This window comes from Dipodomys merriami, unplaced genomic scaffold (genome assembly GCF_024711535.1).
Source record: "Dipodomys merriami isolate MVZ:Mamm:240054 unplaced genomic scaffold, mDipMer1.0.p SCAF_3, whole genome shotgun sequence".
NCBI lineage: Eukaryota > Metazoa > Chordata > Mammalia > Rodentia > Heteromyidae > Dipodomys > Dipodomys merriami.
In genome coordinates, this window is record NW_027204492.1 from 58510689 (window position 1) to 58536035 (window position 25347).

Sequence of the window (25347 nt, forward strand, 5' to 3'; positions counted from 1 at the left end):
ACATAGGATAGAGACATTCAAAGGGAAATTACTATATTTTATCACAAACTCAGAAATGATTCTAGAGTGTAGCTTCAGAGAATGGGGTTAATTTTGACGTTATTTTTGTTTCAGTATTTAATACAATGAATTAATACAAAGAATAGAGAACCTTTTTGTATAATAATACACTAAGATTATGTGAAAACTTACTGTGATAACCATGCAACACCTGCTTTTATTTATTACAGTTACACAGTAGCGATGCTTATGTTAACAGAACATGCGGTAGTAAAGCCATTCTGGTGAAACCAAGTGCTCAGATGCTGTTTAAAGTAGCTTGTGGATCCATTCTGCTTCAGGCTGAGGAATAAAATAGAAAGAGAAAATAAGTAAAATGTCATAAGGGAGTTCTTGATGTGTTATGGATATGCCAAAATACAGAATGTCAACAATGAAAAGGATCTTAGATATTAATTTTCTTATTTCTTCTAAAAATGAAGGTCTCCGGTCTCAACTTCACCCTTACTAACTCAAAGAAGATGGAATTCAGAAATGTGGATAACAAAAAGCCCATGAATAATTCTAATGGCCACTGAAGCGGTAGAGGTACTAAATGTTAGTCTCTTCACCATTTTAAAAATTAGGAATCAGTCTATCACCCAGTTTATCAATTAGTCTCAGTTCTCACTATTTTAAGTATATTGATGGAGTAGAGCTATTAAAATTGAGAATATACTGTTAAAATATATATTAAAAATTACTAATAGCAACTCCAAATTTCATCACAATAAAAGTATGTTTAAATGTTACTGTGTATTTGTACACATACACACATTTCTTTCTTAATTATGATCTTATAGTAATTTTCCTTATTTCTCTTAATATTATAGTGTTATCTTTCCCCTATATATATTTTCTCCAGGCTTGATCACTATAAACATATAAGCATATATGTTCATAAACATATGTGCAAATGTTTGTTTATATACATATAAATATATTACAATGTTTCACTCACTTTTTATGTGCAGTTTGTTTTTTCTTTAATCATTTTGTCAGAATACATTTCAGAGTAAAATTAGTGAGTAAATGTGATTGTCTCATTAACAACTCTTCCTATTTGTTCCCGTATGTGCACAGAAGATGGTTAAGCCTAATTATATTTGTCCCCTTCTGCAGTTAGCAGTGAGCAAATGTAACTCAGTCACTGAAGCCTCACTAGTTATAAATTGTATAAAGATAACATAAAATTATATTTGATATATTTATATAACATATAGGTAGAGTCTATTTTTTGGCCAGTACTGGCTTGAACTCAGGGCCTGGATATCATCTCAGTATTTTTACCCAAGGCTTGTGCTTTGCCACTTGAGCCATAGCTCCACATTTGGCTTTCTGCTGGTTAATTGGATGTAAGACTCTCATGGATATTTCTGTCAGGGCTGGCTTTGAACCATGATCCTCAGATCTCGGCCTCCTGAGTAGATAGGATTACAGGAATGAGGAACCAGCACAAGCTGTTATGTATCTTGTGGCATTATCTTAGATATTAAATTATCTCACAGAGGTGCTTTGTTACTATAGTTAATATTTTCATGGTTTTTTCTTCTCCCTCCCTCCCTCCCTCCCTCCCTCCCTCTCTCCCTTCCTCCCTCCCTTCCTTCCTTCCTTCCTTCCTTCCTTCCTTCCTTCCTTCCTTCCTTCCTTCCTTCCTTCCTTCCTTCCTCCCTTCCTTTTCTTTCCTTCCTTCCCTCATTTCTATATAAGGTACTGAGAATCAAATCCAGTGCTAGATAAGCACTCTAACACATCCTTAAATCCTGAGCCACATCCTTAACTCCTGATTTTTTGGCAGCTATGTTTTGAACTCAAGATCTGATCATTTTCAGATAGGTGCTATATCACTTGAACCAAATCTCCAGCTATTTTCATTTTTATTATTTTTCAAAAAGATATTTTAACTATGCATGGGGTACCCTGGACATCAGTCCTCCTATTGACTCTTCCCAAAATGTTGTGATGACTGTTTCTGCCACCATGTTCATATTTTCATTGGCTAAGGTAGGGTCTTGAGAATATTTTGCCAGGGTCAGACTCAAATTACAGTCCTTCTGAACTTTACCTCCTGAATATGTAAGATTACAGAAGTAAGGCGCTGAATCCAGTCATGGTTTTGTTATTTATATTTATCACTCACTTCCTGCATACATTATCTGTCCCTATACTTTTTTACCTTTTACTAATGACAGTTTTATTTTATTCTCCAATCTTTTCACTAGCACTGTCAATTCACAGTTTGGTATTCTGTTTTACATCCTATGTTTCTGAAATATTTGGGACAAGACTAAATCCAGATTTTAGATATAGGAAGAAAGAACTAAAAAGAAGTATAAGGAAACTAAGGGAAAGGTTACAAATATAATATTTAAAGATACTTCAATATTCTAAGTTTAGCAAGACAGAAGACTTCATTCCTACCATGTTGAAAACAGACAATTTATACAATGAAAGTATGTGTCTCTCATCCCATCTACTGCAGGAAGTGTAATACAGAAAGGTCATGGTCCAGGCTGCCTCACAAAAAGCAAAAACTTATCTCGAAAGTAACTAGAACAAAATGGGCTGTAGACAGGGCTTAAGCAACAGAATACCTGCCTAGCATGGGAGGCCCTGTGTGCCATAAAACCTAGAATTTGAATAAATAACATGTTTCACGTATCCGAATTTTTGTGTATTTCTACCTGTCATGTCTGGACTTTGGTTAATTGGATGTTACTGTATTTAGTATTCAGTGAGTTCCTAGAAAATGCCTTTATATCTCACTTAAATCTGCCCTTGTAGAAGTTTTAGTAAATTTTCATTTTTTTCCTTAGTGTAGAACAAAACAGTTAACACTTTTTGTAAAATGACCCTGTTATACTTAAGCTGCAAGCTATCTCTCTTAGTAGTCAAAATTTTTTTCTCTTAAAATGTTTAACCAATTCTGTAACTTGTTTTAGTCATTTTGAAGGATTCATCTTTGTCACCTCTGAATCCCAAACTTGGCCAACATTAGAGTAAAGAGAACTATTATTTAGAGAATATATACTATTAGACTTTTAAAATTCTTTCCTTTAGAAATCCAATTTGGCATAAAATAAAATGAATAAACATACCAAAGGAGCATATCTTGGTTTTGGAGGTGGAGGAGGCATGTTGCACTGGCAGATACGTCTGATCTTAGGTGATTGTAGATAAAGATCACAAGGAGGAAGAGGTGGTCTTTCCCTTGATGAAGGAATTCTACTTGGAGTTGACATTTCCCCCATTTCTCTGAAAGTGGTCTTTTTGGCTAATAGTCTGAATCCTTTCTTTGCTTCTGCTATTTCCCTCTTTGAATCTATGGATGTGACATCAGAATCATCAAATTTCTTAACCTTAGACAACAGTGAGTCTGTGGGTTCAACATCAGTAGATTCTGCATTGTTCTTGACAGTTCTTGAGCCTTTGTTTTCATTCTTTGAATCTTTCTTACCCTTCTTTGGCTCTATGTCAGACTCAGTTTCAGTAGAGACTACATTCTTCTTCATATCTTTCTTTTTGTCACCTTCCTTCTTTGAATCTTTCTTAGCCTTCTTTGAATCTTTCTTAGCCTGTTTTGAATCACTTTCAGATTCTGAATCAGCATCAGTAGACTCTGAGTTCTGAGGAGGCTTCTGTATGTTTGGTTTCCTTTCCTTCTTGACATCTTTCTTACTCTTCTTTGCATCCTTTTCAGATTCAGAATCCGTAGTGCCTGTGTCTTTCTTTTCATCTTTCTTTGAACCTTTCTTACCCTTCTTTGGATCTTTCTTTAAATCTTTTGAGTCTTCAGATTCAGCGCCACCATACCCTGTACTTTTTTTTGCATCTTTTAACTTATCATCTTTTTTTGAAACTTTCTTGCTCTTCTTTAAATCTTTCTTTGAAACTTCTGGCTCTTCTGAATCATCATCACTAGAGTATTCATCCTTCTTTGAATCTCTTTTCTTATCACCTTTTTTTGTGTCTTTCTTACTCTTCTTTGGATCTTTTTTTAAAACTTCTGTGTCTCCAGATTCAATCTCACTAGACTCTTCATCCTTCTTTGAATCCTTTTTCTTGTCACTTTTCTTTGCATCTTTCTTACCCTTCTTAGTGTCTTTCAAATCTCCAGATTCAGCATCAGATCTCTTCTTTGCAGACTTCTTTAAAGGTTTCTTTGAATTGTTCTGTGAGCAATTTATTGTCTGCTTATTAAAATCAAAGTATGTAATATCAGACACCTTTAAACCCTTCACGAGTTTCCTATTCAAATGACTCATTGAGCAAGACCTTGGTTTGTTGTAATCTTCCTTTAGGATATTATTGAAATCTATCTTTGGATTTTTATTTGCATATGTGGATTCAGTATCTGTCTCCTCAGAATTTGTTGGTTCTTTCTTAGCTTCTTTTAGTTCTGTTTTTAAGGTTGCACTACAGTCTTTGGATTCTAGATTTGTTTCTGATGTGGTCTTTGACTTCTTAAATAGTTCACTTTTGTGTAATGATTTTGATGGAAATTTATCTGCTTCATTAGTTGTTTCAGATAAAACATTTTTCACTACCTTTTTGGATTCTGGACTTGTTGCATGGGGATCTCTTTTGTTCTTTGAGTTTTTTTTCATTGTTATTTTTTTACCATTTTCAGGCTTTTTAATCTCTTCCATTATAGGAAGGGTTTCACAAGCATAAGAGTATATGGATGGAGTTTGTTTCATGACAGGTACAGAAATTGATGGTGTTTGGAGAAGTTCTCTTAAAGAATGCCTCATCCACATATCAATTGACATATGATCTTTCTCAATTTTATTTTTGTTTTGCTTCTGAAAAAGATGGGATAAAATAATGACAATCATTTGTGGATTACTTACATGTTTATGTTGCAATGTAAAAATAGTTTATCTTTTTATTAACTATTTAAAATTGTGTGTGTGTGTGTGTGTGTGTGTGTGTGTGTGTGTGTGTGTGTGTGTGTGTGTGTGTGCACGAGTGGCCAAAACCCCAGTTTGGAAATTAGATGACTTTAGGGGAGACAAAATTTTTAATAATTCATATTAGGATTAGATCAGGTCCACAATAATCCACAATGTCTAAGTCATACCTTGAAATTAACAGTGAATTCCTTTTGGAACTCAGAGAATATTTTGAATATCCTTCTTCCCCATGTTAGCAATAAATAAGATGATCTTGAATTTTGTCATGTTATTCTTAGTGTTTATGCCTATCCTGATTTCATTTATGCTTTAAATTTCTCTGGTAAAATTTATAATCTGACCCCCTTCACACTGAAATACTGAGAAAAGGATATAACAAAAAAATATTCAGGCAATATTAATTTTTGTTGTAGTGTTTTTTAATACATTTTATTGTAAAAATAGTATACAGAGGGGTTACAGTTGCATGAGTAAGGTAGTGAGTGCATTTCTTATTGAGCATTCTTATCTCTTTTGTTTTTCCCCTACCTTCCCTTCCCTCCTCACCTCCCCAACTCCTTCCTCCCTCCCTTTACAAGTTGTAAAGTTCCTTTTCAACATAGTGTCTTGTACATCTCATTGTTACAATGTATCCCTACTTAAGCATTTTGTTTTTTTCCTTCCCCTCCCGAAATTAGAAAAGTGTATATACAAGGTGCAGGGCACCAGAATCAAATACAGTGAAAACAGGGGTTATACCATGGGGGAAGAACATACAAAAGAAACAAAAAAATCACATAGTAGATTATAAGTACATTAAAAACAATAGCAAGCAAGAAAAAAAAACACTTATGTCCCTATCTTGGGATTTATTTCACTTAACATCATCTTATATGGTCATATGTACATAGCTTTTGACCTTTTCTGCTTGTCCTAGACATATATCAGTTATTGCAAATAAGGGAAATCATGGGACTTATGTTTCTTTGGGCCTGGCTTACTTCACTGAATATAATTTTTTCCAAGTCTTTCCATTTCGTAATAAATAATGTTTTTACTTTTACTCACACCAAAATATTGAAAAATGTAATTGTAATATGTGGCTACAGAGATTGATTTACATGTTAAACTATTTCATCTAGTTGTGTTTTTGGCTAATAATATAACTCCACTTTATAGAAACAACAGGCCGGGCGCTGGTGGCTCACGCCTGTAATTCTAGCTACTCAGGAGGCTGAGATCTGAGGATCGTGGTTCAAAGCCAGCCCAGGCAGGAAAGTCCATGAGATTCTTATCTCCAATAAACCACTAGAAAACCGGAAGTGGAGCTGTGGCTCAAGCAGTAGAGCACTCACCTTGAGCTGAAGAGCGCAGGGACAGCGCCCAAGCCCAGAGTTCAAGCCCCACGACCGACCAAAAATAAAAAAAAAGAAACAACAGAAAACATAAATCTCCTGGTATCAAATATGTAGAATTTCAGATGAAAAAAAATGGAAGCCATAACACTTTAAGATGGGCTCCTGTTCTAAGATTCAATCTTTAGATATATTTGCCAATAATAAACATTTACTCATAGACACTGTCATTATCATTAGGTTTTCCTGTTGCCTAGCCTATTAGAAACAAAATAACTTCCATGTGGTGGACCATGTGAAAATAAAAGTTTATTATAAAGCAGATAGGTGCAATCTACAGAGAAATATAAATTTAAAAACCTGCTTTTGCCTGGTCAAATTTAATTCATATAAACCTTACTCATATTTATATATGTTACATAAACTTAAATTAGGCCTAAAATGATTTTTTTCAACTCACAAGAACCATGATTTGTGGTTCTGAAGGGCTTGATCTCTCTTTTCTATCTGGCACAGATGGTTTGGGAAATGTCAAATTAAAATGCTCTTGATTCCATGATTTTTCATTAGTTTCGCTTACTGAAAAGAGAGAAGATAATGACTTTGAACTGGTAGGTGGACTTGTATCATCAAACAATATAGTTGAATAAGAAATATACTATTTAGGATAATATACTATTAAGATAAATAATGGCATAACTTAAATGTATAATTATAATCTCTGCAACGTTGAATTATTTTTAAAATAACATTTGTAATTATATTTTTACATTAAACCATGTTTATAAGTATTCCTTAAATCAAAATGAAAAATACTCTCATAAATTAATAAGGATGGAATATAGAGAAAGATTCAGTGTTTCTTTGTAAGTGTCTTCATTTTCTCTTCTATTTTGATTTTTTTCCTTGCACCATTTTGATGAGATAGCAGGAATTATTGCTTGTCATTCCTATAATAACTAGCATATTAAAAGTCTTGACTAATAGAATCTGAGATTTTAGCACCCGCTTGACCTCAGTGTTGTCCTAAGTCAGAGATATATAGGACCATAAACACAAAATAGAACATTCAGTTCTAGAAACTGATATTTAAGGAATTGTGTATATATACTTAAGGTCATACACAATAAAGTCATCAGGAAGATCAAATTAGCTGGAAAATATGTCAACATAGGAATTGGGGAAAGCACTCAGAATACATCTAGAGTTGAGGATAGTAATGAGATATGCCATTACTCTCTTAACAAAATAGAGCCATTATATATGACAGTATTTTTAGCAATAACAGCATAGCTGGACCCGCAGAAGCTATGTGGTATTTATTATATGCGATGCCATATGTGAAACACTTTATATATGGCAGTTGGCATAATTCTTATTTGTAAAACTATATAACACAATTGACTAACAAATGTGAAAAATGAAGCATAAACAGGTTAAATTTCTCGCCATAGAATGTAAAGATAATAAATATCAGACAGTTTGCTTTCAGAGTTCATGTTCTTAATCATATTGTTACATAACGTTTTATGTTTCCTGCAGGAAGAAATGAAACCATTGGCCAAAAATTCTATTGTAGTAAATTTTCAGTTCTGTATAGTAAGAACTTTTCTAAAGTATCAGCTTTTCAACAATTACTTTCATATTTTTATATTTGCCTTCCCTATTTTGGATTTTGTAATTGTGATATTTAAACACAGGAATTTATTCAGACAAGCTGATCTGTAGTATGAGGAAGAAAAATAAAGTAAATCTTTCACTTTATATGACCAAGTAAATCTTTCACTTATATAAATACTTTATACAAACTTGACAGCATTTTAAACCTAAAATCCAACATAATAATGTGCATATTCATGTGTTTATTTGCATTTTGATAGAAATTAAGGAAAATCTTGCTTTACCACATTTAATAGAAGATACTGATCATTTGTTGCTAAAATTATTTTCAAATGTAAAATATTGAATTTTAAAGACTAAGTTCTCACTCTGACAGGAATCATCTGATGTTCTGGTGTTTATTTCATCTCTGTAAAAAATTTAAAAATGCTATAATTGAAATTATGTTATATCTAGTAATAGTCAAATTATTATCATGAATAATGTTTCAGCAACATGAAGAAATCTTAGGGATTATTTCATCAACAAATTCTTAAATATAAAACAAAATAAGTAAAAATAGGGGAATGTATTTGAGTAAACCTTTTACTTCCTGAAACTATAGGCACTTAACACAAAACCTGGCCTATACTCATCTTTAAATAAGTACTAGTTTACTTAAAAAAAAAGACTTTAAAGATACTGAGTCATAAAATCCTGTGATTCTCACTTAAACACAATCTTTAGAATTAATGTGGAATATTTTAAAAGCATAAGGAAATATAAGAACTGATTCCAGATCTATGAATAATGACCACTCAATGGGTTAATGAAATCTGTATTTAAAAACTATCCTGGATGAAATTCATAATCAGATACTTGGCTCAGGTTAATAACCACTGTTTTGGACATTGGTAAAAACTGAAACTTCAAAGATTTCTTATATAGTGTATATTTATATTTTTTCCTTTTTCAATGGAACAGATCAATGTGCTAAGACTACATTAATTCCATAGAGTTGATAGAATAATATGATGAGCTACATCTTTTGAAAGTTAGTAGTTGAAAATTGTTGTGCTGTCTGGATTGTTGTTTTCATACTAAGATTTTTAGATCTTCATTAATTTTGACTAAAGTTATATTTTCTAAATTTCCATTTTAAAAAATTATCAGTAAACCATTTTAGGTATATCAACTCAATATAATGGACCTATAACTCAGAATCAGTTGTAAAACTTGAGTAATGGGAGCTACAGAGTAGGACACTGAACAGGCAAATTCATTCTCCAAGTCTGCCTCACAACTAGTCTGGCCCCAGTGTATTTCCTCAGCACCAGGCCAGTCCACACAGAGTCAAGCTTCAGGACTGATCCACTGCCAGACTTCTTCCCACTGCCACAGTCTAGCCAATCCTGCATCACTCAAAGACCTCAGCTCTACACAACACCCATGGCCACAGACTCCTCCATGTCCCTAACACGGAGAAGGCTCCTATAGAAAGAATTTTTCCACTGCCAGACTTCTTCCCACTGCCACAGTCTAGTCAATCCTGCATCACTCAAAGACCTCAGCTCTACACAACACCCATGGCCGCAGACTCCTCCATGTCCCTAACAAGGAGAAGGCTCCTATAGAAAGAATTTTCAGATTGTTCAAGACCTAGGCTGGCCCCCACAGTCACAGAATTCAAGATGACACTCACAGACGCCAGGAATAGGTTGATCCTTAATGTTCCAGGCACTATGCTAATACCCACAAATCTAGCCTTTAGTCCATATTTCAAGAATATAGACAATAAGCCCATCTAGTCCTCCCTTTGAAGTCCCACATTAGTTGATGTAGTGTCAGACCAGTTCATCTCTTCCCAGTCTTCAGATTTATACCACTACCAACACAGAAGCCACAGTTCAAGACTCTAGGTCAGGACCTTTGTGCAGAGCCTCAACTCTACCTTATCATCAAGGTGAGATTTATGGAATATCTCTGGGCCAGTCCAAGTTATGTCAGACACTAAAATAGAAGCTGCAGATCAAACCAGAGAGGATTCTAAGGCACAAGCTCAAAGGCTTCCTAGTGCCAAGTGGGCTTGTGAAACCCAAGGCTAGAGACCAAACACTTTATCTCCATGCTTCAGTAGACCCAGAGTCCAGGCAGATTCCAGTATTTCCCAATGGTAGGCCAGCCTTTGTGGCTCCAGGCACCAGGGCTACACTTGTGGACCCAGGATCCAAGCTATTTTCCATGACTCTGTCATCTAAGCTTATACCCATATACCCAGCCTCCACACCAGTATCTGAAAATGTAGACATATTATCAGACCAGCTCCTGGGGTTGAGATTCCAAGATACCTAAGTGCCTTTTTCACAGACATTAGCCCTAGACTTCAGACCCATGCCAGTGCTGGGCCAGATCTCAGATCCCTATATATATATATTCCTATATATCCATATATATATTAGACATATATATTAGACATATATATCCATATTTATCCATCCATACATCCATCCATACATCCATACATATGTACATATATCTTGCTTCTATCCAAGTACCATGTGAATAGTTTCAAGTCCAAGATCCAGCGAGAAGTCATTACTGAGCTAGCTGGTGAGGACTCAATGTCCAGGTTTGCCTCTAAAGATACAGGCTCATTTGGTGCAAGACTGTTCTCTGTGTTTCCAAATTGGCCCATTAATACTCCTGTAGACCCAGTCTCCTGTCTCATTCATGGATTTTTTTTGCCATTGGGATAGCCCTTAATACTTTTTCTGAAGAATTAGATTCAAATATACAATATCTAGATTAGCCTCCCCAAACTAAGCTTCAGGATGAAGTTAGATCAATACTCCAGGATATTTCAAATTGTTCTTAAACTCTTGTACATACAGAGTCCAAACAAACCTAGGAGACCATGATATTTAGGAGAATGCATGCAAATTGAGGCTCTATGTTCTGTGCAGATCCAGACTCTAAATATTACCCCTTGGACTCAGAACACAGGCCCATTCCCACAGACTCAAGCTCCTGGCCAATTTCAAATGCATATCAAATATCATGGATTCATACTCTAAGCATATTTCCATTACCCCAAGTGTAAGAGTCATCTTATTATCTGACTAGCTCAGATTTAGAGATCATTCCAGTGCTGTTACCTCCTGTGGACTTAGACTTCAGACTAGCAATCACAGACCAGGATCCAAGCTTGTCTCTATATATTTGGGTAGTAGGTCCACTCACCTGTGGATCCAGGAACTGAGACAGGTTGCATGAGGACTATAGTAGCAAGATTACCTGTTTCAAATGGTTTCCATAGAATATCTTGATAAACTGACCATTGGTAAGGGGAAATTCATATGAAAAGAAGTCATAAAATAAGAATAAATTCATATTTTTAAATGTGCAGATAGTAACACACAGCCACAAAGATCATAAATAATCTGGGAAACATGACACCATCAAAAGTACAAAATAAGTACCAGTAAAACCAGAAATGAAAATTTATCAACTGAAAAAGAATTCAAAATAATCACTTTAGAGATCAGTAAACTATAAGCAATTATAGACAGGCAACTATATAAAATTATGAAAAAGGTGCATAAACAAAATATATAGAGTTCTAAAAAGGAATGGAAACCATAAAATACAAAACAAGTCAGGGATCTATAGAATAATAAACTTAAAAAATTCCCCAAATGATAGGACAATAGACCAAACAGAGAAAGAGAAACAATAAACTTATTAGTGAAGACAGGTCATACAAAACTAACAATCTGAGAAATAACATTAAAATTATCAGCATTAAGAAGCATCTGAGAATTATGAGAGACTGTCAAGCAAACTCATGTCTACATTATTGGTGTTCCATAAAGAACAAAGAAAATGAAAGCAACACAAGCTTATAGAATGAAGCAACAGAAACTTCCCTTATCTGGAGAGAAAGGGAAATTAACACTCAGGACTGGAAAGACCAACAAGTGTAATACATTTAATATAAAGTTATCTTAAATAAAATATAACAAAAATTTTGAAGGCTAAAGGCAAGAGGTCAATTGAAAACAGTAAGAGAAAAATCAACTCCTTTTAAGGCTAAGAAATATTTCTAATGATAACTAGAAAATTAATCATGGAAGTAGGAACAGATGGCAGATTGGAATTGAGTCTATGAATAAGGAAATATATGAGAAACAAAGTGGAGACAATATTTTGAAGAAAAAAAGGAGAAGGGTATATGAAATCAAGAAGGAGTTGCCGAAGTGTACAGAGAAAGGCAATAGAGAAATGTAGAAAATAGTCTAAGACTACAATACTGGCTTCTTAGTTGAGAAGGGAAGCTGAAGATATTGCCATAAATTAGGTTAGATGGCCATGATGATAGACTAGAAATTGTAGCTGAAGAACAAGCCCACACTTAACACAAGCCTGAAAGACATTTCAGAGATTGGTATGACAATCATCTTGAGAGGGTGTATAATATTGAGACTAAGATACTCTGGAAACTTAAAGAAAAGGAATAATCATAGCTCTGAAAGTCTTTGTACACCTTGCTGCAATGTCTAATTAGAAGATGGCCACAAAAAGTGGCCATGGAGAAAGTCAGGGTCTAATGTGAACGAACTGGGAAGTTTAAGCATCAGGAAGTTCAGGAAGTAAAGGATGCAGTAATTAGAGATTTTACTTTCCCTAGCAAGAATTTAGTTCCACTTGTTAAGGATCATTATAGAAATAGCATATCAATAGCTGTTGAAGTACTTGAATACTAGCACTGCCAGACCAAGTTGTCATTCTTATTTATTTTTGTTGGTCATCGGGCTTGAACTCTGGGCCTGGGTGCTGTCCCTCAGCTCTTCAACTCATGGAGAGCACTCTACCACTTGAGCCACAACTCCACTTCTGGCTTTTTCTGTTTATGTGGTGCTGAGGAATGGAACACAGGGCCTCATGCCTGCGAGGCAAGCACTCTACCACTGAGACACCTTCCCAGCCCTAAGCTGTAAGATATTATGAATATAACAATAAAGCAAATTTTAAAATTATATTATGAATAAGATCCACAACTTCTTCCTCTTGCCATGTAGAGAACTTCTGGACATGGTCTAAACGAACTGAGGCGGGCAACTTACCTCCAGCTGAATGTGTTTAGAGCTAGGTTGGAATAAAAGCTATGAGACCCAGTCATAAGAACCATGATTGTTATACCTTTTTTTTCCTCCAACAAGGTATGGAATTACTGGAAAGCATGAAAGTACTGAGTCTAGCATCTAAAGTGCCTGTGTTCCAAAGCTCCCTGCTTCCAGTGCAGAACTCAGTGCTCAAAATGTCCACCAAGTATCTGACTATTCAGGTGACACCTCTAGTCCTGGAACTTTCTTCTCCTAGAATACAAGCTATAGAGTTTCTGGAGCAAGTGGGGAACCTACGCAGCCCACAGGGTGAAAAATTTCCTTTATCAGGAGCCATTCCTCTAAACAGAGGAACTTTTTTTTTTGTCAGTCATGAGGCTTGAACTCTCAGTTTGGGAGCTATCCCTCAGCTCTTCAGATCAAGGCCAGAGCTCTACCGCTTGGGCCACAGCATCACTTTTGTTTTCCAGTGGTTTATTGGAGATAAGAATCACCAGCGCCCGGCCAGCGGAACATTTTTAAAGTGAAACCAGTCCAGAAGCATACAGTAGAAACCTTGATTTTCCCAACCCTCATCGTCCCTCTGTAAACTAGGAAATACAAAAGACTGCAACTAGTTTTCAACTTTCTAAGTGCTGCTAAAGATTCCATGTGGACAAATATTTGGCTACTGGGTAATATTCCCAGTCCAATGATGAGAAGTTACATCTTGGACCTCTCACTACACAGAGAACTACTTGAACATTGAGGATATTGTCATTGAAAATTTTAAGGATTAAATTTTCAAAAAAAAAAGCCTTTGCCTCTATGTGCAAGTTCAATGTAGAATTATAAGTACAAAGTAAGGCGACATGATTCATCAAAAATTGACCTCATATATTCACATCCTCATCTGTGGGATGGTATGAGGAGGTCACAGAATCAGAGGAAAAGGGTGAAAAAGTGCAACAGTGAAGCACACTGGCTGCATCAGATATTGATGAAAGTGAACTATGCAACTCATGGGTGGATATGGGAGAGAAAGAATAAGAGAGAATGAGCGAACAGATGACATTATACAAAAGGAAATGGCACTTATTTCCAGATGTATGTAAAGGTAACAATAATGAAGTAAATTGGGGAAAAAATGATCTCAATAATGACAGATATTAATGATAAGGGAAGTAGATGATATCTCAGACAAAGAATTTGAAAGGTTTGCTGATTATAAGAATAATCAGAGGGGCATCAGTGGCTCACACCTATAATTCTAGCTACTCAGGAGGCTGAGAACTGAGGATCTCGGTTCAAACCAGCCCAGGCAGGAAAGTCCACAAGACTCCTATCTCCAATAAACCACCAGAAAACTGGAATTGGTGCTGTAGCTCAAGTGGTAGAGCACTCTCCTTGAGCTGAAGAGCTGAGGGACAGTGCCCAGGCCCAGAGTTCAAGCCCCACAGCCAAAAAAAAGGATAATCAATAAAAGTAAAGAGATCATTAATAAATGACTGAATACATTGCAAAAGAATAAAACAATGAAATGGAAGAAAGAAGGAAGATAAACCAGCATGATACAGCATTTAAGCATGATACAGAAGTCATGAAAAAATTCATGTTGAAATTTTGGAAATGATTACTTCAAAAAGACAAATATAAAAGACCTTCAAGTTAGAGATACACTATTAAGACAAAGATAAGATAAAGAAGAACATACAAAGAATGAACAGAACATGTAAGACCTCTGAAAAGACTAATATTAAAAGACCATTTAGCTGGCCACTGATGGCTCATACCTATAATTCTAGGTACTCAGGAGATTGATATCTGAAAATTATAGTTCAAAGCCAGCCCTGGGAGGAAAGTTTATGAAACTATTATAATCAAAACAGCCCAAAATGGGACTGTTGCTCAAATAGTAGAGAACTAGCCTTGAGCAAAATAGCTCAGGGAAAGTGTCCAGGCTCTGAGTTTAAGCCTCAGGACTAGCACCCCACCCTCCAAAAAAAACCACCATTAAGACAGGAACAGTAGTTCATTCCTCTAATCCTAGACCCTTGGGAGGATGAGATTGGGCGGATTGCTGTTTGAATCCAACTCAGGCAGACATCTTCAAAGACACCTTCTTACCCAATATCTACAAACAGTGACTTACAACTGTCATATTAGTTAAAAACAGGATTATTGCATTTCTCCATCAATCTTACTTAGCAGAAAAGTCAATGAGATTTCATCTCCATCGAAAGAAGCCAGATTTGGTGGCGTGAGTCCTGTCATCATAAATATAGTGACAAGTGAAAAATAGGAGGACTGTGAGGCAGATACATGCTTGGACAGAAAGCATGACACTCTCAAAAACAGAGTGTGCAAAAAAAGATTGAAGGCATGTTTCAGCAGTAAATCACTTGACTAACAGGAACAAAATGCTAGTTTCAAACCCTATTATCATAAAGAAAACAAGACTACTAATAAAAGCACATAAGTCATGGGCATTGAAGAAAATGTACCAAGGTAAGGAAGCTTGTAGAATGCCAAATAGATAAGCTCAGAGGAAAACCTCTTTAAGGCATACTATGCCGAATACATTAAGTGTATAGAATAATGAAAGAATATCAAAAATTAAAAAGAGATTAGGGGAAAAACAAAGGAGGGGTTAACAATGCTCAATAGGAAATGAACTCATTACCTTTCTCATTTAACTATAACCACTCTATACAGTATCTTTACAAGAAAAATATATTAAAAATATAAAAAGAGATTTGCCAAGTCACATATACAGGAAAACAAATTATACTAATTAGAGACTTGCAATGGAAACTCCAAATGCAAAGAGAGCATGGAATGGTTTATGTCAAGCACTGAAAGAAAGTAGTTGTCAACCAAGAATACTGCATCCAGGAAAGGTCTTATTTATTATTTGACAAGAAATTAAAACCCTCCATGATAAAAACAAAAGGAATTCATGAACAGTAATCCAGCACTAAAGAAATTACTTAAACAATCCTACACAATGAAGAGGAAAATGAACACAACCATAAAAACACAGAAAAATAAACTTAATTAGATGAGTAGAAAAATAATGTGGATTTTTAAATACACCAGCAATAAGAAGATAGATACTTAAATCAAGAAACAACTCTATATGCAATACCCTAAAAAAAGAACACATGGAAATTAACTTATCTGAAGAGAAGAAGGACCTCTTTAGTGAAAACTATAAAAGTTTGAAGAAGGAAATTCAAGAACACACTAGTAATTGGAAAGACTATCTGTATTTCTGGGTTTGAAGAATTAATACTACTAAAACATCAATACTGCCCAAAGCAATCTACAAATTTAATACAATACCCATCGAAATCCAAACATTCTTCAGTGAGGTAGATAAAACAATAAAAAATACATATGGAACCACAAAAGACCTTGAAAACAAAAGGAACCCTCAGTAGGGAAAGTATTGCTGGTAGTATAAAAATATTAAACTTTAAAATCTACTATAGAAGTATAGTAATGAAAACAGCTTGGTATTGGCACAAAAGGGGTCTGAGGAACAAAATATACAGAATGAAACCCACAGACTTAACACCATCTAATATTCATTAAAGGAGCCAAAATCATAGGCTGGAAGAAAGACATCTCTTTCAACAAACAGTACTGGGGGAATCGGATATCAGCATGCAGAGAACTGAAACTAGATCCTTATATATCACCTTCAACCAGCATCAATTCAAAATGGATCAAAGAACTTAATGTTATCTCTGAAACCCTGAAGCCACTACAGGAAGGGGTAGGTGAAACATTAGGGCTCCTTAGCACAGGTAGAAAATTTCTGAGTAAAGATGCAGAAGCAGAAAAAAAGTCAAGGAAAGACTTGGTAAGTGGAATTGCATCCAACTTTAAAGTTTTTTCATGGCAAAGAACATCAGTAATAAGCTAAAAATGAAACTTAAAGAATGTGATATTTTTGCCAGCTATACATCAGAAAAGAGCCTGAGAACCAGAATATAGAGCTTAAAAAATTAAATCCTCCAAGAACCAACTCTATTAATAAATCAGTTAATGAGCTAAAAGGAGACATCTCAGAAGAGTAAATGAAAATGTCCAATAGACACATGAAGAAATGTTCAATATCTCTGGCCAGAAATAAATGTGAATCAAGCAGCACTGAGACTCCACCTCACCCTATTTATAATGGTCAATATGAAGAAGATAAACAGTAACAGATGCTGGTGAGGATGTGGCCAAAAGGGACCCCTATTACACTGTTGGTGGGAATGTAAGCTTGTTCACTTTGGAAAGTAGTACAGTGGTTCCTTGAAAAAAATCTAAACATAGAGCTAACCTATTATCCAGCAATTCCATTCCTGGGCATTTATACAATAAAACACAATCAAGGCCAGCACAATCATGTTCGTTGGAGCACTATTTACCATAGACAAAGTATGGAATCAGTGCAGACAGTACTTATTGGACAAATGGATCAAGAAAATATGGCATATATACACAATGGAGTAATACTAATCTATTAGAAATAATTATATTTTACCATTTGTAAAGAAATAGAAAGAAAAAGAAAAAAAGAAAGGAATGGAAAGAATACGAAAAATACATTAAGTGGAGTAAGTTAAGCCAAGCTTTCCTTCATATTTCCTTCATATTTGGAAGTCAGAATCCATCTATAAACCTGTAAATAAACACTTTGGGTGGGATGCAAGTGGTTAAAAATGTATTACCTGAGATATGGTAGATTCAAGGCAGAATTCAAATAATTCAATTCCTTAGAAAGGCAAAGTATAAGCTCAACATAATTAGCACCAGGAAATCAGTACTTGTAAGAGATGATGTGGAGGCCAAGGGGAGAGGGGTAGACAAATGAAGAATAGAAGGGAGGGTAGTATGCAGTCAAGAATTCAATGTATATACCACAAAATTAAGAAAAGTAAGGATCTGGAGGAGTGAGTGAGAATGTTGAAAGATGTGATATTGATCAAGATGCACTGTATTCATAAACTGATTTGTTAAATGGCAATACCTTTGTACAACTACTTAATGATAATAAAAATAATGTGGATTAGAGAAGAATCAAACAGTATAAAATGATGGAAATTACAACATATATTTAAAATTATATTCCATTACCATTGTAAAAAAATGGTTTAGTTTTGGATCAAAATTTTGCAGATCCATAGACTAGAAGATCCAGAAATAACATACTATATCTACAGCCATCTGATTTTTTACAAAGGAAGCAAAAATATATGTTTGAAGAAATGATAATCTTAATAGCAAACTGGAAAATGATATAGAAATGTGGAAGACTAAAAAAAACTCATTTCTTGGAGTTCATTTCAATAAACATCATTTCATTTATACTAATAAACATTTACAGAAAACAATATGCAATCTTTTATGTCCTAAAAAGCAATGTACCTCATTGGCAAAGACAAAGCCTTAAATTGAAAAATGAAAAAACACATTAAAAGCAAATGCAGCCTGAACATCTCTAGGACTAGCTGTAGTCATTTAACAAACCAGATTGTAAGTTAAAATCAATCAAAAAATGGCAAAGAAGGTCATTTCATATTGATAATGGAAACCATCCAAGAAGAGAACATGCTCATTTCAAGCACTACTGAATGGCAACATATTCAATTTCATAAATACTGGAAATACTGGACATGAAGTCATGGATCCATTTCAACACAATAATTTTGGGTGACTTCAATATCCACTCTTTCCAGTACATAGATTTTCCAGACACAAACTCAATAAAGAAATTTCAGAATAAAGGACATTTGATCAAATGGACTTAACGGATATCTATAGAATATTCCATCTAAGAGCTGCAGAGCATAGAAGCTTCTCAGCAACCTAGAGAATTTTTAGGGCACAGCAAAGGCAGTTCTAAGTCTCAAGTTCATAGGTTCAAGTACCTATATTAAAAATCAGAAAAATCTCAAATATGTAACTTAAGAATGGACCTTAACCTCTTAGAAAAACAAAAGTAAGCAAAGGTGAAAAAGTAATCGATGGTCATGAATAAGAGGTATCAGGGTAGAAATTAATGAAATGGAAACAAAAAGAACAATATAAAACCATGAGTTGGTTCTTTCAAAAGAAATTTGGCCAACTCTCACCAGAACAAATCAAAAACAAAATGGAGAAAACATAAATTAATATAATTAAAAGTAAATAGAGATATCACAACAAATACCAAAGGAATTCAGAGCACCTAAAATGAAGATTTTGAAAACACATATTCTAGGAGAAAAAAAGTGTGGATTACTGACAGTCACTTTTTCGGTGGCTTTGTGGGTCAACAGAAGGTATGGGTTTATATGCTTTCTCTGATATATAAAATTTAGATCTATAAAAATTAGATGAATGTGAACAGGGTATTTTTAGGTGAGGAAAATGTAATCAGAGTGTAGGACAAAAAGAAAGGATGTGTAGTAATTGTGATATAAATATGTCACAGGTATATTATGAAAATAAAATAATGAAACTCGTTAAAATTTTTTAAAAGGTGAAGGGTCATAAAAAAGTAACAGGATGGTGAATTTGGTCAAGAATATGGAAATATACGGACATATTGTGGAACTCCTTTGTATGATTTACATATGCTAGAAGAAAAAGAATCACAATCAAAATTAGAAACTTTTGAACAGCTCTCTGGATACCAAAAAAGAAAACTGTAATATTAAGTGAGTGCAAGCTAAGATCTAATTATGAAGAACATTTTAACTCCAAATTCTTATGTTAGAAAAGGAGAGACTGTTATAATGCATTTGATGTAATTTACTACTGCAGTGGTATAAAATGAATTAATAAGTACTTTAATTCTCTGACTATAAAGTGCTTCAGAATATATTCTTAAAAATATCTGTGAGTTGTAGATGGTGAAAAAAATTTTCAAGAAAAATTAGAAAATCCACTAAATATGGCCCTGAAGGAGCTAATTAGAGTAGCAAATTAAAAACAAAGGATATAGCAGGAAAACAGCATAAACTAAAAAGATGTCTTTAATTCCTTTGAACATCTATATGAAAAAAACAAGCTCCTTACAAAAGAAAAACTAAAATTGAAATATGAGTAAATAAAAAATCTATTTTATCATTCACACGTTAAGATGGTGAGTCATAACTAGAATACTCACGGATACAGAAAAGTCCAGGTCTTGGTGTCTGTCTTGTTAAGATCTCGAAAATACCTGTTGAAGAAATGGTAATTATTCATAAACTCTGCAAGAAAAAGTGGGAGTACTTTTAAACATTCTATGGAAGCATAACCTTGGTTTAAACAAACCTGAAAAGATTGTAAACAGGAAGAAAAATTATCAGCCTATATAAGTCAGGTGTATCAAAATCTTAAATATTTTTTTCTAAAATTCAACACATAGCAAGGATATTACAGCATACTTAAGTAAAGCTTATTTCAGGTTGATAATATAGTGTACTGTAGGAAGTAAAGAAAAGGTCAAATACTGAGTTTTAAGGGTTTCCTATATATGTATAATATGTGTATTTTATTATGTATAATAGTTATATAATTATAGATTAGTTAATTTATAATAATAGATTATAACATGTAGTTATATGACTATATAATGTATACTATAGTAATTATATAATATTATATACATAGAGAGAGAGGGAAACGGAGATTCACCAGAGAGGGTATGGTGGAAAGGAAAATTGTAGAGTGTAATGACAAGTATCAATTATATCAAATGTTACCGGTGGATTTACAGGTATAGAATCCACTGGAGAATTTCATTTCTTTGGAGTGGTTAAAAACAAAACTATGGAAAAGGTTAGAGAAAAAGAAAACTAGTGTCTTCAGGGAGATGTCTGAGGATCTAATATGGGAGAGTGAATCACTTTTTGCCCCTTATTCTTTGTTTTTTATTCTTTCTTTCTTCTTATTTCTTAGGTATCACTATATAAATCAATCTTGAACTCACTATGTAGCCCACGCTGGCCTACAAACTCACAGTCCTCCTGTCTCCATCTCCCTAGTTCTTGCATGATATTCATGTGCCACTAAGGCTTGCCCTACTTTTATTCATTTTGAAAAAACTATCATGCATTAAAATTTTCAATTAAAATCTAGTTTAAAGAGAAGTTGTTAGTGGTAGAAGAAAACTGCATGAACAGTTATTTCAAAGAGTTTTGTTTCATAAAGCTGACAGAAATGGAGTGATAGGTGAAACAACTGTATGATGGGTTCTCACTGTGTAGCCCAGTTTGGCTATGACTTCATAATCCTTCTCTCTCAACCTTCTGGATGTTAGGATTATATAGATTATAGACATGTGCCTGGCATATGAATGGTTTTATTCTTCATGATATTTATTCTTTGTGATATTATTCTTTATGAATTATTACTTTTTGTGTGATAATATGCACAATCTCAAAGATGGTGAAGATGATATAGAATAAATAATCAATTATAAGGGCTCTAATCATAAGTGCTTAAAATCCAATGCCCAATGCTGTAAATGGAATGTTATCTCCCTAAAATACATATCAAGTTCTAATATATGAGAATATGATTTATTTGAAAATAGTCTTGAAAAGTGCAATCAAGATTAAGTCATGTTATGCTTAAGTTGTATCCTAGTCTAATGACTACTGTTCTTATAAAAAGAAGGAAATTCAAACAGAGATACAAAATATGTTATGGAATATAGAGGGCAGAAGTTGTAATGATGCATCTACTATGTAAGCAATGAAAAGAAATGCTAAAAACTTCCAGCAAGTAAGAAAGATACCTATAGGACAGTTTTCCTTTGGAAGCTGCAGAGGAAACCAATTCTTGATTTTGGACTTCTTGTCTCTACAACTATTTGTCTTTATTATGTAAGAAAGAAATCAGGAGAAAATGTTGCAGATTTAAGAACAGAATGAAAACAAAGAATACTTACCTGGAAGAGTAGGAGGATGTTGAACAAAATGAAGCAATTTTATATTATTGCTAGCTAACTTTAAAAGGGCCTTTGATGTTTGTTAACATGGATTTAAATTGAAGTGAATTATCATGGTTATATATATTTCCTCAGAAAACATCCTGTAATTGTGCAAGTATGGAGTTATGTTTATTTAAAACTTTTCTTCTACAGAGATATAAAGAAGAGTGAGTTAAGGAGAACTGAAGATTCACACAAGGAAACATTTGCACTAATGTACCATAAACTGGTATAAATCTCAGGCAAGAATCTGTCATGCACTGGGAATCTATAAAACCACAGGGAATGAATTGCTGCCAAGGGACAGAGAAAAGGTAGTAGAAATGATAATCTTAGTGTGATGGGAGAAATGTTACGGTGGAGGTATTTGACATACATGTTTAGTAATTGAACAGTAGATGTTTGAAATTAAGGTTTGGAGTTACTGTGTGGGAATGCATAACCAAAGTAGGACGAGAAACAAGATAATTGAAGAAAAGTCAAGTAAAAGAATTGGAATATTAGCCAGGCTCAAGTGGTTTATGACTAATCCTAGCTAGTAGGTGGCTGACATCTGAAGGGTTGCAATTTGAAGTCAGGCTCAGCAAAAAGGTCTGAGAGACTCTAGTTTCAAAATAACCATCAAAAGGCATAGCTATGGTGGTAGAGCATCAGCCATAGAGCATCAGCCAAAAAGGAATTGAAATACTAAGCATGAGAATTATCAGCTGTATAGCAAACTCATCAGGAATTAAGACCACTCGGACAAAAGTGACACAAACAGAAAATCATAATCAAATTGAAAGTTACTAAGGAGTCAGATGATTAACATAAGAAAAAGTAATAGGTAATATCATCTGATGACATGAAATTAAACGTTGGCTAGGCTTTTTTAATGGTAGGAAAATGACAAACCTAGAAGTGACATTATAAAAGCACTGCTGATTTGAGGAGCTCAACTTGGAGATCTCAATTTTTATTGATAAATATTTTTTTGCATTCAAATGTTCAATTGTCATTTTCAAATGCAAACATCACAGAAATGTATCACTTTAATGCTCTTCTTTGTTCAAGATTAAATTATTCTTTTATGTGGAAAAAATTTTCCCAAATTTGAGTTATTGAGTCAAAGATTTTCTAAATTTTATTTTTTTTGAGATTGTGCACATTTAATATGTCCACGGGTTTCTCGCCCACATATCTTGACATTTTGCCACTAGAATTTCACAATTTCTCCTGATCTTATAAGATTTTTCTTAAGTCATACAATAACAAATTTCGATCTTTGTAAGCAAACATATTTGAATGTTTATACTTCATATGGTTCAACACAAAACCCATGTCTATTAACTGGTATCTCCAAGTCAACATGAATTAGATTATATTAATTTTTAATTACTTTCAAGAATAAGATTTAAGGGGCTGGGAAGGTGGCTCAGTGGTAGAGTGCTTGCCTTGCATACATGAGGCCCTGGGTTCGATTCCTCAGCACCACATAAGCAAAAAGAAAAAAGCTGGAAGTGGTGCTGTGGCACAAGTGGTAGAGCGTTGGCATTGAGCTGAAGAGCTGAGGGTCAGCGGCCAGGCCAAGAGTTCAGGCCCCACGACCAGACCCCTCCCCCCCCAAAAAAAAACAAATAAGATTTAAGGAGTGATTGACAAAATACTACATAACACTGAAGGTTGTAGCAATTGAAAACTGCAAAAATAGTTTTTAATTCCATATTTTTCATATATTGACTTCTTTAAAAAGAAACTATTATTCCTCTCTTGGACATGGTTTTGTCTTTTATGAGAAGTAGAGGACAGTCTAATTTTATTTTCATAAAATTAGCATTAATATTTTCTTGTTGTAATGGGCTTTGAGCTCAAAGCTTTGTGCTTTCCTAAATCATGATCACCTAATTTAGGTTTCCCATCATTGCTGAGATAATAGTCACAGACTACAACATCCAGCTTCCCTCTGTGGAGCTGGAGTTTCATAGAGTTTTCATGAGCTACCAGCAACTGGCTAGTTTATCATTTTTTTTTTTTTTTTTTGGGTCCAGTCGTGGGGCCTGAACTCTGGGCCTGGGCGCTGTCCCTCAGCTCTTCAGCTCAAGGCTAGCACTCTACCACTTGAGCCACAGCGCCACTTCTGGCTTTTTTCTTTTTGCTTATGTGGTGCTGAGGAATCGAACCCAGGGCCTTGAGCATGCAAGGCAAGCGCTCTACCACTGAGCCACCTTCCCAGCCCCAAACTTTTTTTTTTTTTTTTTTGGTCGGTCGTGGGGCTTGAACTCTGGGCCTGGGCGCTGTCCCTCAGCTCTTCAGCTCAAGGCGAGCGCTCTACCACTTGAGCTACAGTGCCACTTCCTAGTTTATCATTTTTAAGAACAACATAACCAGTATATTGTTTCTTACTTTATACCTTAAAGTGCATTCACATACATTTATTTCTTTCACTCTCCTCAACACAGATGTGGTTAGAAGAAATTCAGACCCAGAGAGGTAAAATGGTCGAGATTTATAGGAATTTTGTTAAAGAAACTGCTGTAGCTAAGTTTTAAAGGCAAGCATCTCTGTTGAGATGGAAAATTCATGAGCTGGAAAGTTCAGGGACAGACCCTGAGTTCAAGATCCAAGACCGACAAAAAAATAAAAATAAAAATAAATAAAAAAACATGGAAAATTCAGATCTGTATTTAAAATATATTTTTTGGTCGGTCTTGGGGCTTAAACTCTGGGTCTGGGTGCTGTCCCTGAGCTCTTAGCTCAGGGCTACTGATCTACGACTCGAGCCACAGTGACACTTCCGGTTTTCTGGTAGTTTATTGGAGAAGATTCTCCCGGACTTTCCTGCCTGCACAGCTTTGAACCATGATCCTCAGATGTCAGCCTTCTGAGTAGCTAGGATTACAGGCGTGAGTCACCGGCATCCGGCTGAAAAACTTTTTTTAATCTATAGAAAATTAATTTGATCTGGGTGCTGGTGGCTCAGACCCATCCTAGCTACTCAGAAAGCTGACATCTGAGGATCACAGTTCAAAACCAGACCAGGCAGGCAAATTCTCAAGAAGCTTATTTCCAATAAACCATCAGAAAATCAGAACTGGAGGTATGACAAGTTTTAGAGCACCAGTTGTAAGTGAAAAAGCCTAGCAAGAGCCTAAGGCCCAGAGTTAAAAGCCTCAGTTTCACTGTAAAAATGTGACTATAATGCCTTTTAATGTTTTTTAATATGTATATGTATATATATATATAACTACAACTATATTGTACATTATATTATATATAAAACTATAACTAAATTGATAATGTTAAGTAAAAATGATTAAAATGGTAACTTACGACCCAGGAAGAGACATTTCCCCTATCTCTGTGTTGCCAGGACTGCCATAAGCTCAAACTGCTGGTAGATTTAAGCTGGTTAGTTG

At 34.7% G+C, this 25347-nt stretch overlaps 1 protein-coding gene across 1 annotated transcript; it reads right to left on the bottom strand.

Annotated features, from left to right (window-relative positions):
* Positions 1-220: 220 nt before the first annotated feature.
* On the bottom strand, positions 221-25339 carry Cylc1 (cylicin 1). Its single transcript, XM_070039057.1, has 6 exons — positions 25262-25339; positions 20141-20194; positions 8278-8318; positions 6750-6868; positions 3138-4844; positions 221-342 (listed from the first exon to the last, which is right to left on the bottom strand). The coding sequence occupies exons 1-6, from the start codon at positions 25276-25278 to the stop codon at positions 310-312; spliced, it is 1971 nt and encodes a 656-aa protein (XP_069895158.1). The 5' UTR covers positions 25279-25339; the 3' UTR covers positions 221-309.
* Positions 25340-25347: the final 8 nt, after the last annotated feature.

Coding starts and splice junctions, on each gene's coding strand:
- Cylc1 (XM_070039057.1), bottom strand. Junction 6,869..8,277: donor ATCAGATGATTCCTGTCAGA/GTGAGAACTTAG, acceptor CTCTCTTTTCAG/TAAGCGAAACTAATGAAAAA. Junction 343..3,137: donor AACCAAGATATGCTCCTTTG/GTATGTTTATTC, acceptor TTTATTCCTCAG/CCTGAAGCAGAATGGATCCA.